The sequence below is a fragment of the Panulirus ornatus genome, chromosome 16, assembly GCF_036320965.1.
Source record: "Panulirus ornatus isolate Po-2019 chromosome 16, ASM3632096v1, whole genome shotgun sequence".
Lineage (NCBI taxonomy): Eukaryota > Metazoa > Arthropoda > Malacostraca > Decapoda > Palinuridae > Panulirus > Panulirus ornatus.
Window position 1 is genome coordinate 35,530,927 of NC_092239.1, and position 13,430 is coordinate 35,544,356.

At 41.6% G+C, this 13,430-nt stretch overlaps 1 protein-coding gene across 3 annotated transcripts in view; it reads left to right on the forward strand.

The window, feature by feature from the left end:
- LOC139754254 (macrophage mannose receptor 1-like) overlaps positions 1–13,430 on the forward strand; it is a 77,247-nt gene that overhangs the window by 41,267 nt on the left and 22,550 nt on the right. For all 3 annotated transcript variants that reach the window (XM_071671595.1, XM_071671594.1, XM_071671596.1), the window contains 7 exons: positions 5,363–5,517; positions 5,804–5,899; positions 7,066–7,175; positions 7,371–7,477; positions 7,877–7,950; positions 8,440–8,607; positions 8,861–9,081. In XM_071671595.1, coding sequence (XP_071527696.1) covers positions 5,363–5,517; positions 5,804–5,899; positions 7,066–7,175; positions 7,371–7,477; positions 7,877–7,950; positions 8,440–8,607; positions 8,861–9,081 — 931 coding nt within the window. The remainder of the gene's footprint in view (positions 1–5,362; positions 5,518–5,803; positions 5,900–7,065; positions 7,176–7,370; positions 7,478–7,876; positions 7,951–8,439; positions 8,608–8,860; positions 9,082–13,430) is intronic.

Sequence of the window (13,430 nt, forward strand, 5' to 3'; positions counted from 1 at the left end):
TTCTCATCTTGGTTACATCCACACACATTTAGACACCCCAATCTGAGCCTTCGAGGAGGATGAGCACTCCTCGCGTGACTCCTTCTGTTTCCCCTTTTAGAAAGTTAAAATACAAGGAGGGGAGGGTTTCTGGCCCCCCACTCCCGTCCCCTTTAGTCGCCTTCTACGACACGTGAGGAATGCGTGAGAAGTATTCTTAATCCCCTATCCCCAGGGATATTTATTATACTTTGTCGCTGTCTCCTGCATTAGCGAGGTAGCGCAAGGAAACAGACGAAAGAATGGCCCAACCCACCCACATACTCATGTATATACATACCTGTTCACACATGCACATATGCATACCTGTACATTTCAACATATACATACACAGACATATACATATATACACATGTACATAATTCATACTTGCTGCCTTTATTCACTTCCGTTGCCACACTGCCACACATGAAATGACAACCCCCTTCCCTGCATGTGCACGAGGAAGAGACAACAAAGGCCAATTTCGTTCACACTCAGTGTCTATCTGTCATGTATAATGCACCGAAACCACAGCTCCCTTTCCACATCCAGGCCCCCATAAAACTTTTCATGGTTTACCCCAGACTCTTCACGTGTCCAGGCTCAATCCATTGACAGCACGTCGACCCCAGTATACCACATCATTCCAATTCACTCTCTTCCTTGCATGCCTTTCACCCACCTGCATGTTCAGGCCCCGATCGCTCAAAATCTTTTTCACTCCATCCTTCCACCTCCAATTTGGTCTCCCACTTTTCCTCGTCCCCTCCATCTCTGACACATATATCCTCTTTGTCAATCTTTTCCTCACTCATTCTTTCCATGTGACCAAACCATTTCAAAACACCCTCTTCTGCTCTCTCAACTACACTCTTTTTATTACCACACCTCTCTTACCCTTTCATTACTTACTTGATCAAATCACCTCACACCACATATTGTCCTCAAACACCTCATTTCCAACACATCCACCCTCCTCCTTACAACTCTATCTGTAGCCCACACCTCGCAACCATATAACATTGTTGGTACACTATTTCTTCAAACATACCCATTTTTGCTTTCCGAGATAATGTTCTCGCCTTCCACACATTTTTCAACGCTCCCAGAACTTTCGCCCCCTCCCCCACCTTGTGACTCACTTCTGCTTCCATGGTTCCATCCGCTGCCAAATCCACTCCCAGAGCGGGGGGCTGGAAATCCCTCCCTCCCACTTACAATTTTCCAAAAGAAGGAACGGAGAGGTGGGCCCAGTGAGAACACACCCTTCAAGGCTCACTCCTCTGTTCCCAAAGCCACCTCGCTAATGCGGGATAAGGCAAATATGTACGAAAAAAAAAAATATATTTCTTTCTTTTCTTTTGTACTATTCGCCATTTCCGCACCAGCGAGGCAGCACCAAGAAAAGAGGACCGAGCCCCTGAGGAACATCCTTTCTTGGCCCACTCCTCTGTTCCTTCTTTCAGATAATCAAAAATGAGAGGGGAGGATTTCCAGCCTCCTGCTCCCATACTCCCATATATATATTCTTCAAGGCTCCCAGACACTTCACATTCCCTGGTTCAATCCATTGACAGCATGTCGACCCCGGTATACCACATCGTTCCAATTCACTCTGTTCCTTGCATGCCTTCACCCTCCTGCATGTTCAGGCCCCGATCACTCAAAATCTTTTTCACTCCATCTTTCCACCTGCAATTTGGTCTCCCACTTCTCCTCGTTTCCTCCACCTCTGACACATATATCCTCTTTGTCAGTCTTTCCTCACTCATTCTTTCCATGTGACCAAACCATTTCAACACACCCTCTTTTGCTCTCTCAACCACACTCTTTCTATTACCACACATCTCTCTTACCCTATTGTCCTCAAACATCTCATCTCCAGCACATCCACCCTCCTCCACACAACTCTATCTATAGCCCACGCCTCGCAACCATATAACATTGTTGGAACCACTATTCCTTCAGACATACCCATTTTTGTTTTCCGAGATAACATTCTCGACTTCCACACATTTTTCAATGTTTCCAGAACTTTCGCGCCCTCCCCAACGCTATGATTCACTTCTGCTTCCATGGTTCCATCCGCTGCCAAATCCACTCCCAGGTATCTAAAACACTTCACTTCCTCTAGTTTTTCTCCATTCAAACTTACCTCTCAATTGACTTTTCCCTCAACGTTACTGTACCTAATAACCTTGCTCACATTTACTTTCAACTTTCTTCTTTCACACACTTTACCAAACTCAGTCACCAGCTTCTGCAGTTTCTCACCCGAATCAGCCACCATCGCTGTATCATCAGTGAACAACAACTGACTCACTTCCCAAGCTCTCTCATCCACAACAGACTGCATACTTGACCCTCTTTCCAAAACTCTTGCATTCACCTCCCTAACAACCCCATCCATAAACAAATTGAACAACCATGGAGGCATCATGCACCCCTGCCGCAAACTGACATTCACTGAGAACCAATCACTTTCCTCTCTTCCTACATGTACGCATGCCTTACATCCTCGATAAAAACTTTCTTGGCTTCTAACAACTAACTTCCCACACCATATATTCTTAATACCTTCCACAAAGCATCTCTATCAACTCTATCTTATGCCTTCTCCAGATCCATAAATGCTACTTACAAATCCATTTTCTTTTTTAAGTATTTCTCACATCCATTTTTCAAAGCAAACACCTGATCCACACATCCTCTACCACTTCTGAAACCACGCTGCTCTTCCCCAATCTGATGCTCTGTACATGCCTTCACCCTCTCAATCAATACCCTCCCATATAATTTCCCAGGAATACTCAACAAACTTATATCTCTGTAATTTGAGCACTCACTCTTATCCCCTTTGCCTTTGTACAATGGCATTATGCAAGCATTCCGCTTTTTATTCTTTTAATTCTTTTTATTCTCCCAAAAATTTAATGATACTCTTTCATCCCTACTCTCATTTGCCCTCTTTTTCACCTCTTGCACCTTTTTCTTGACCTCATGTCTCTTTCTTTTACACATCTCCCAATCATTTGCATTATTTCCCTGCAAAAATTGTCCAAATGCCTCTCTCTTCTCTTTCACTAATAATCTTACTTCTTCATCCCACCACTCACTACCCTTTCTAATCTGCCCACCTCCCATGCTTCTTGTGTCACAAGCATCTTTTGCACAAGCCATCACCGCTTCCCTAGATACATCCCATTATTATTATCATTATTTTTATTATACTTTGTCGCTGTCTTCCACGTTAGTGAGGTAGCGCAAGGAAACAGACAAAAGAATGGCCCAACCCACCCATATACGCACATGCACATATACATACCTATACATTTCAAACATATACATACATGTACATACACAGACATATACATATATACACATGTACATATTCATACTTGCTGCCTTCATTCATTCCCGTTGCCATGAAATGGCACCCCTCCCCCCATGCATGCGCAAGGTAGCGCTAGGAAAAAACAACAAAGGCCACATTCGTTCACACTCAGTCTCTAGCTATCATGTGTAATACACTAGTCTACCACATCGTTTCAATTCACTCTATTCCTTGCATGCCTTTCACCCTCCTGTATGTTCAGGCCCCGATTGCTCAAAATCTTTTTCACTCTATCCCTCCACTTCCAATTTGATTTCCCATTTCTCCTCGTTCCCTTATACCTCTGACCCATATATCCTCTTTGTCAACCTTTCCTCACTTATTCTCTCCATATGTCCATACCTTTTCAAAACACCCTCCTCTATTCTCTCAACCATACTCTTTTTATTTCCATACATTACTCTTACCCTTTCAATACTTACTCGATCAAACCAACTCACACCACGTGTTGTTGTCAAAGATTTCATTCCCAACACATCCACCCTCCTATGTACAACCCTGTCTATAGCTAATATTCCTTAAAACACTCATTTTTGCATTCCTAGATAATATTCTCTCTTTTTTTTTTTTTTTTTCATTTTTCATCGCTCCCAGAACCTTCGCCCCCTACCCACCCTATGGATCACTTCTGCTTTCATGGTTCCATTTGCTGCTAAGTCCACTTCCCATGTATTCCCTGTGTGTCATAGAAGGCAACTAAAAGGCATGGGAGCACTGGAGCAGGAAATTCTTCCCTCCAGTTGTTACTTTTCCAAAAGATGTTAATATCTCTTTTTTTTATATGGGTATGTAGGTTGTGTGTAACTTACTTGCAAGGGTTATTTCAGCATTTTGATGTGGAGAGATTGGTGGAGCAACTGGGAATGATTGTAGATAGCTGGGTGAGGCTTGGTAATGCTGTAGACAGACATGCATGTAGTGCTGTGCCCTTATTTTTTGTAACTTGATGCTAAGGTGTGTAAATGCAGTATCGTGTCTTGGCCTATGTTCTGGTTGTTGATGTTTGGTTGGTGTTCCTTACTAAATAATGCTTTAGCTACATGTATGCATCTTTTGTTTTGTTCACGGTATACTATCTGATTAAGTAGATCTGGTGTGGTGTTTACTGGGGGAGAGGGTCCCATAGCTTATGATTTGAAAATGCAGAGCAGGCCTTGTAACACGTTCATGTCTGACTGTGCAAACTTGATATTTAAAACTCTAACTGTTTTGTAAAACAGCTATTTAGAACTCTCTAGAACATGGAAAGTGCTTGTAACCAGTAGGGCCAGTGGGAGGTCAGAGAGTGAGGAGAAGCTGGATCTAGGTATTGAAGCAGGGATAGTGTGTGCTAAAATGAGGAAAGGTGGTAAGGGCCAGAGACTGAAAACAGAAGATTAGATGGTAAGGGAGAGCTAGTAAGGTGAGGAGAGGCTGAATCCAGATGAGTGATATATGGAGGAGTGGCTGTTGTTTTATGGGTACCAGTGCATCTGTTCCTAATTGGCTGATGGCACTAAAGGGGCACTGTCTGAGTATACAGGAGGTTGTTGGTTGGCTGTTACTCAACCTTGTTGTATCTTAAAGGGCTGCTTCTGTCCTGGGGCATTGTGGAGGTTTGTATATCCTGGAATGCTCTAGCCATTAAGGCCTCTGGTGACTCTCTTTGTTGTCTTCTACCATTTCTATATTCCTAACTCTGCATCATGTGCACCTTTCTTTTTGAAAACAATGAGGCTGTTTTCTTTTATATATCCTTTTGGAGAATGTGTGTGTTCTTTCCCATCATAACCACTCAAATTGACATTCAGCACATAATATGTAGACATACCATAATCTGATAAAAAGTGCCTTCTATCGTTGTATCTTGAAGATAAGCATGTGTGTTTTTATGAATCAATTTATTATGCTTTGACAGCAGCATACATGCATCCTTTGTAGAGCTTCACTTAAAATTTTGTCCCACAGGGCTGAGAGTGCTTTCCTGTCTGTGTTGCTGAGTCAGCTGGGCTCCAAAGTGTGGATTGGTCTCGCTGGCAATAAGAGTTCCGATGATTCTGTCACTTTGCAGTGGGTCAGTCAGGATACTGTGACTTTCACACAGTGGGGCATCAACCAGCCAGGTCAGTCTGGTCTCACCTACTGAGTTAGATTAAGTCTAGAGTTTGTAAATGTTATACATTATTCAACATTTGCCACTTATTGTATGCACTTCGGTGTATATGTTGAATGTGGTCTTCCTCATTCACTTGTTTTAGGTACAGTAGCATGCTGAGGCAAAGGTTTCAGTTGTGAAACAAAACAATATCTCTTATGAGCTATTAGACGAGCTATTAGACTGGATATTTAAAGATACCCTTTGCATCTTACCAAATATTCAGAAATTCATGTTGATCTTTATTATTGCAGATCCTCGCAATGGGACGTGTGTGGTGGCATCAGGGACAGGCAAACCCTTAGGGTCATGGAGTCTCAGGCCCTGCAACCTGCCACTTCAGTATATCTGTTAGTGGATTCAAATCTTAATGATGTCATTATCTGTACATTTCTTATGTTCAAAGTTCGTGGTATTGTTTTTTGATATTTCACCTTCATATCTCAAGCATTTAGATGCAATTGCCCTTGGTCACCATAATAGATATATATCATATGCTTTCTATGTTTCATTTCATGTGCTTGTAGTAATGTCACTTGTAATCATTGAGCAATAACTGTATCATCCTCTACCAAGATTGCTCTTCTGCAGTCCCTCTTCTTTCTTCAATACAGTGTCACTAAGGGGTAAAATGCTACTATCATATTCAGTTGTTGTCTCGAACAGTATGCAAATTCCAGACATATCATGAACCCTCCCTTTTATCCATTCTTTCCCATGCTCTCCTACAGTAAGACACCGACATGCACTCTGTTTTCCTTCCCTCCATTTTTCAACTAACATTTCCAAGACAAAAGTTTGATCACCACAACCAGGTCTTCCTGATCATCCAGAACTCCACAACTTGAGGTATTAATTCCATTTCACATTAGGTAGCCATCTCTTTCCAACCCCCCTTTATTAAGAAAATTAATATTTGTGTTCCTCATGGCTGCTGTGTAGTGGTCTGGTCCCGGCCTCCTCCACCCTCAAGCACACCCCTCATTCTCTTGCGATCATCTCATAATAAACGCAGATCAATGTCTTCAAGATTTTAACACGATTCACTGATGATATCTTTCTAAGTGTTCTATGTGTAAACCTCTTCAACCCTGTATTTGCTAACTGTTATTACACTAACTCTTTCAAGTTTTTGTAGATCTTATATGATATCACTATCTTACACTATCATTTTCTTTCATTCACGCTGGGACAATATTGTCCATCTGTTTCCCTTCCTCTCACTACTTTCCACTTCTGTATCCAGCGTATCTTGCACGTTTCATTTTTTTCAGTTTTTCCACTTCTCCTTATATGCCTGGCATTTTGTAGTCACTTTGGTTTTATCATCCTGTTCTCAGTGTCTCTGTCTAATCTTTTTTTCTTTTTTTTTCTCTCTCTTAACCCCCCCCCCCCCCTGCTGCTGCTGTGTTGAATCCTCTCCTTGCTCATACTCACAACTCACATGTTGGTGCACCTCATTACCACTTCTTCCAAGTATCTTCCAGCCTCACCTCACCCTCTCTCCTATAACCAGGTGAGTACGAGAGGGAGGGTCATCTTCCCACGACCCTGGGGCCAACACTGCCTCCTCCTGCTGGTGGCTGCCTCAGTGACTGGACACTGCATGGCTACCACTGCTACAGGGTCAGTGAGGCTCATCTAATTCCATAGCCTTAGTTTGGTGTTTTCATTTCTGTGATAATATCAGTATTTTGTGCACCAATTTGTATCATTTCTGTCTGTAATTGATAAGCTGTGGTAATTTTTAATGTACAAGAATTATTTCCTGAGTGTTTATTAGAAATGATTATACATTTTTCCTTTGATCATTGGATGCAGGTGTATGTAGAAGCCAAGACATGGGCTGGGGCAGAGGATCTGTGTTCCTCCCATGGCGGCCACCTCCTGAGTCTGGGCTCTGCGGAGGAACTGCTTTCAATCCTGAGGTCAGTACTTCTCTCTTCCACACTTTCTGCCCCTATCATTGGCTCCAGTTCCCTCTTACCTTAAGTTGAGTACATTATAGGTACTCTTTAATTCTTAAGGTCAAAAGTAATGTATGTAGTTCACATGTATGTGGTATTATTTGAAATTCCTTTTTGAAATAATTTATACCTCGCCATGCCTACTTAAGACTGTGTATTATATGTGATTATATCCCATCTGAGTATTCTTCAATGTAGGTGTTTAAACTTTCTTGAACCAGGACCAAGTGAATCTGTATATACACACACACACACACACAAAAAAAAAAAAAAGATTCTATTTTCCTTATACCAATGTGTCGACTTGCATATCAACATGATCTGACTGAATGGATAACTATACACATCTCTGTGTTTCAGTCTCCCTGACTTATCAGAAATCCCTGCCTCATACAAATCCATATGGGTCGGGCTCACAACTGATGAAGAAACAGGTGAGGAGTTTCCAGGTGATGTAAGGAGCATGAGGGGGAACTGAATAAGTTACAAAAGAATACCAAAACACAAGGGAAAGTGTAGAATGATATACAGGAAAGCCTGAAACCTATGGAATAGAGGAAGCTGAAAGACATATATCTTTCTGATAAGAGAGGCGTTTGTTGCAACTTCTGGACAAATAACACATCATACACCTAGACACTAGAGTCATTATGTGCAGAATGACAGATATTTAAGTGGAAATAGTTTAAGGACTTTGCTACATAGCATTCGTATGGGGATGAGAATGTCATGTTCTTGTGAAGTATTGAATTTCCAAACAGACATAACAGTACACTTCAGTATGTGTTATATCATTAATGTGTAGGCTCTGCAATTTGTGATTATTATATATTGAACATTTTCAAAGTATACTTGGTCATTGAAATGATCTCTTAAGTCATATGTGTGAAGAAAACATGACATATGTGTACCTTCTCTGTCAGGCTACCAGTGGAGTGATGGGTCACCGTTCACTTACATCAGCTGGGCAAAGGACCAGCCAAACAGCCTCCATGGCCGAGAGAACTGTGGCTCTGCTGACAAGTATTCCTTTAAACTCTCCATCTCCATGTGTGATGCTCATCTGCCCTTCATCTGCAAGGCTGAGCCAGGTACCATTGCCACACAAGGCATGGAAGGGTCCTCAAATGTATGACAGGTTGGCCTTTGGTTACTGCCTCTTACAGGATCATTTGATTTGTGTTTGAGATAGATAATTAGATATTTGTAAGATTGGCCATGATTAGGGCATGTTTTCCCATAATTTCTGTCCCTAATATGTGTGCCTTCCACTATGTGTTACAAAGTTCTGCAGTGGTAGCTCCTGACAGACATTGTACAATCATCATGCTTTTCTGTCATAAGGGACGATGCTCACTACTCTCCATCCCTTGACGATGACCCCAAGTGTGGCTTGCGACGATGACCCGTTGTGGATTCTGTATGACAAGTACTGCTACAAGCTGACCTCTGAGGCTGATGGAGAACCTCTTACATGGTGGGACTCCCATCTCCAGTGCAGGAAAGAGGGTGGGGAGCTCGCCTCCATCCATACCTATGAGGAGAACTACTGGCTGGAGTCTCAGGTCTTAGCTTGGATGTGTTTCTAAACTGAAAAGAAGAAATGTAATTTCTTTGGTCATTGATAACCATCTGGTTTATTTTTATTTTCAGATTATGCCTTTTCAGTACCTTTGTAAATATATGCTGGTATAAGTTGCAGAAGCTTAGAGATTTAGCACTGTTTACATTGGCTCCCACAAGGTGTTTACCCTCTCTGCTTTCATACTGGCTGACCTTGAGACACTGGCCTCTCAAACTCAGTAAGAAGGTTTGATCCATGTACCGCAAAGCTAGTCCATGTACCTGGTGACAACTTGATATAGAGTATTTGTAGAGTTGTGCTTTGACAGGAAGACAAGACTGAAAGACAGATGGATGGACAGAGTAAAGGGAGTTGCTGTGATACACTTATCCTTGTCATGGCCTGATTAATATTTACAAAATGAAAATGATAGCTGTGGCAGCATTAATGATTGTAACAACGATGATAATGTAACTTCTTTTCATATGAATATCTAAAATAATAATGATTATAATGATGATAGTGATGATAATAATAATGATAATACTACTAATAATGATGATAATAATAATAATAATGATAATTACCCCTGGGGATAGGGGAGGAAGAGTACTTCCCACGTATTCCTGCGTGTCGTTGAAGGCGACTAAAAGGGAAGGGAGTGGAGGGCTGGAAATCCTCCCTTCTGTTTTTTTTTTTTTTAATTTTCCGAAAGAAGGAACAGAGAAGGGGGCCAGGTGAGGATATTCCCTCGAAGGCCCAGTCCTCTGTTCTTAACGCTATCTCGCTAATGCGGGAAATGGCGAATAGTATGAAAAAAAAAAATAATAATAATAATAATGATAATAATAGTAATGATAATAAGGGTGAAAGGTGTGCAAGGAATGGAGTGAATTGGAATGATGTGGTATACCGGGATCGACGTGCTGTCAGTGGATTGAACCAGGGCATGTGAAGTGTCTGGGGTAAACCATGGAAAGTTCTGTGGGGCCTGGATGTGGAAAGGGAGCTGTGGTTTCGGTGCATTATACATGACAGCTAGAGACTGAGTGTGAACGAATGTGGCCTTTGTTGTCTTTTCCTAGTGCTACCTCGTGCACATATGAGGGGAAGGGGTTATTATTTCATGTGTGGCATGTTGGTGAAGGGAATGAGTAAGGGCAAACAGTATGAATTATGTACATGTGTATATATGTATATGTCTGTGTGTGTATATATATGTATACTTTGAAATGTATAGGTATGTATATGTACGTGTGTGGACGTGTATGTATATACATGTGTATATGGGTGGGTTGGGCCATTCTTTCGTCTGTTTCCTTGCACTACCTCGCTAACGCGGGAGACAGCGATAAAGTATAATAAATAAGATAAGTAATAAGTATACATATGTGAGTAGGATAGATGGTCAAAGAGCATTATTGGATTACATATTAATTAATAGGCGTGTAAAAGAGAGACTTTTGGATGTTAATGTGCTGAGAGGGGTAGCTGGAGGGATGTCTGATCACTATCTTGTGGAGGCGATTGTGAAGATTTATAGAGGTTTTCAAAAAAGAAGAGGGAATGTTGGAGAGCAGAGAGTGGTGAGAGTAAGTGAGCTTTGAAAGGAGACTTGTGTGAGGAAGAACCAGGAGAGATTGGATGTAGAATGGCAAAAGATGAGAGCAAATGACATGAGGGGAGTGGGTGAGGAATGGGATGTATTTAGGGAAGCATTGATGGCATGTGTAAAAGATGCATGTGGCATGATAAAGATGGGAGGTAGGCAGATTAGAGAGGGTAATGAGTGGTGGAATAAAGAAGTAAAGTTGTTAGTGAAAGCAAAAAGATAGGCGTTTGGACAATACTTACAAGGAAGGAGTGCAAATGACTGGGAGATGTGTGAAAGAAAGTGGCAGGAGGTCAAGAGAAAGGTGCAAGGGTTGAAAAAGAGGGCAAGTGAGAGTTGGGAAGGGAGAGTATTGTTAAACTTTAGGAAGAATAAAAAGATGTTTTGGAAGGAGGTGAATAATGTGCATAAGACAAGAGAACAAATGGGAACATCGGTGAAAGGGGCAAGAGGGAAGGAATAATAGGTACTGATGAAGTGAGAAGGAGATGGAGTGAGTATTTTGAAGGTTTGTTGAATGTGTTTGATGATAGAGTGGCAGATGTAGGGTGTATTGGTTGGGGTGGTGTGTGAAGTGAGAAGATCAGGGAGAATGGTTTGGTTAAGAGAGAAGAGGTAGTGAAAGCTTTGCGGAAGATGAAATCCAGCAAGGCGGTGGGTTTGGATGGTATTGCACTAGAGTTTATTAAGAAAGAGGGTGACTGTGTTGTTAATTGGTTGGTAAGGATATTCACTGTACGTATGGATCATGGTGAAATGCCTGAGGATTGGTGGAACATTGTACAAAGGCAAAGGAGGTAAAGGGGAGTGTTCAAACTACAGAGGCATAAGTTTGTTGAGTATTCCTGGGAAATTGTATGGTAGGGTATTGAATGACCGGGTGAAGGCATGTATAAAGCATCAGGTTGGGGAAGAGCAGTATGGTTTTAGAAAAGGTAGAGGATGTGTGGATCAGGTGTTTGCTTTGGAGAATGTATGTGAGAAATACCTAGAAAAACAGATGGAATTTAGCATTTATGGATCTGGTGAAGGTATATGATAGGGTTGATAGAAATGCTTTGTTGAAGGTTCTTAAGAGTATATGGTAAGGTTGATAGAGATGCTTTGTGAAAGGTCTTAAGAGTTTATGGTGTGGGAGGTAAGTTTCTAGAAGCAGTGAAAAGTTTTTACCAAGGATGTAAGGCATGTGTATGAGTAGGAAGAGAGGAGAGTGATTGGTCCCCAGCGAAGGTCAGTCTGCAGCAGGGGTGGGTGATGTCCCCATGGTTGTTTAATTTGTTTATGGATGGGGTGTTTAGAGAGATAAGTGCAAGAGTTTTGGAGAGAGGGGTGAGTATGCAGTCTGTTGGGGTTGAGAGGGCCTGGAAAGTGAGTAAGTTGTTGTTTGTCGATGGCACAGCTCTGGCGGCTGATTCGAGTGTGAAACTGCAGAAGTTGGTGACTGAGTTTGGAAAAGTGTGTGAAAGAAGAAAGTTGAAAGTAAATGTTCAGTATGGTTGAAAGACAAGTAAATGGGGATGTAGGTTTGAATGGAGAAAAACTGGAGGAAGTAAAGTGTATGAGATATCTGGGAATGGACTTCGCAGCAAATGGAATCTTGGAAGTGGAAGCGAGTCACAGAGTGGGGGAGGGGGCGATGGTTCTGGGAGAGATGAACATTATCTCAGAGAGCAAAAATGGGTATGTTTGAAGGAATAGGAGTTCCAACAATATTATATAGTTGTGAGGCATGGGCTATAGACTGGATTGTGTGGAGGAGGATGGATGTGTTAGAAATGAAATGTTTGAGGATAATATGTGGTGTGATGGGTTTGATTGAGTAAATAATGAAAGGGTAAGAAGAGATGTGTGGTAATAAAAAGAGTGTGGTTGAGAGAGCAGAAGAGGGTGTGTTAAAATGGTTTGGACATATGGAGAGAATGAGTGAGGAAAAATTGACAAAGAAGATATATGTGTCAGAGGTGGAGGGAACAAGGAGAAGCGGGAGACCAAATTGGAGGTGGAAGGATGGAGTGAAAAAGATTTTGAGTGATTGGGGCCTGAATATACAGGAGGGTGAAAAGTGTGCAAGGAATAGAGTGAATTGGAATGATGTGGTATACTGGGGTCGACGTGCTGTGAATGGATTGAACCAAGGCATGTGAAGAGTCTAGGGTAAACCATGGAAAGTTTTGTGGGGCCTGGATGTGGAAAGGGAACTGTGGTTTCACTGCACGACACCTGACAGCTAGAGACTGAGTGTAAATGAATGTGGCTTTTTTTTTGGAGCTGGGGGGAATGCTATTTCATGTGTGGTGGGGTGGCTAAGGGAATGGATGAAGGCAGTAAGTATGGATATGTATATGTGTGTATATGTATATGTTTGTGTATGTATATGTATGTATATGTTGAAATGTATATGTACGTATATGTGCATGTGTGGGCGTTTATGTGTATGTGGATGGTTTGGGCCATTCCTCATTTGTTTCCTTGTGCTACCTCACTAACACGGGAGATGGAGGTTAAGTATAATAAATGATAGACATAGATAAATATTGAAAATGATAATGATTCACATCTGCTGACAATGCCCTTCCTGATAAGACTTGAATGAACATCTATGTAACATTACTGATGATTCATGAACTTGTGAGGTCCTTGGCAATTTTATTAAGTCAGCTGCTACAGTTGTCGACAGAAGACAGATGAAAGAGAAGAGTATAAGAAAAATTGTTAATACAAAGACGCAAAGGAGGTTA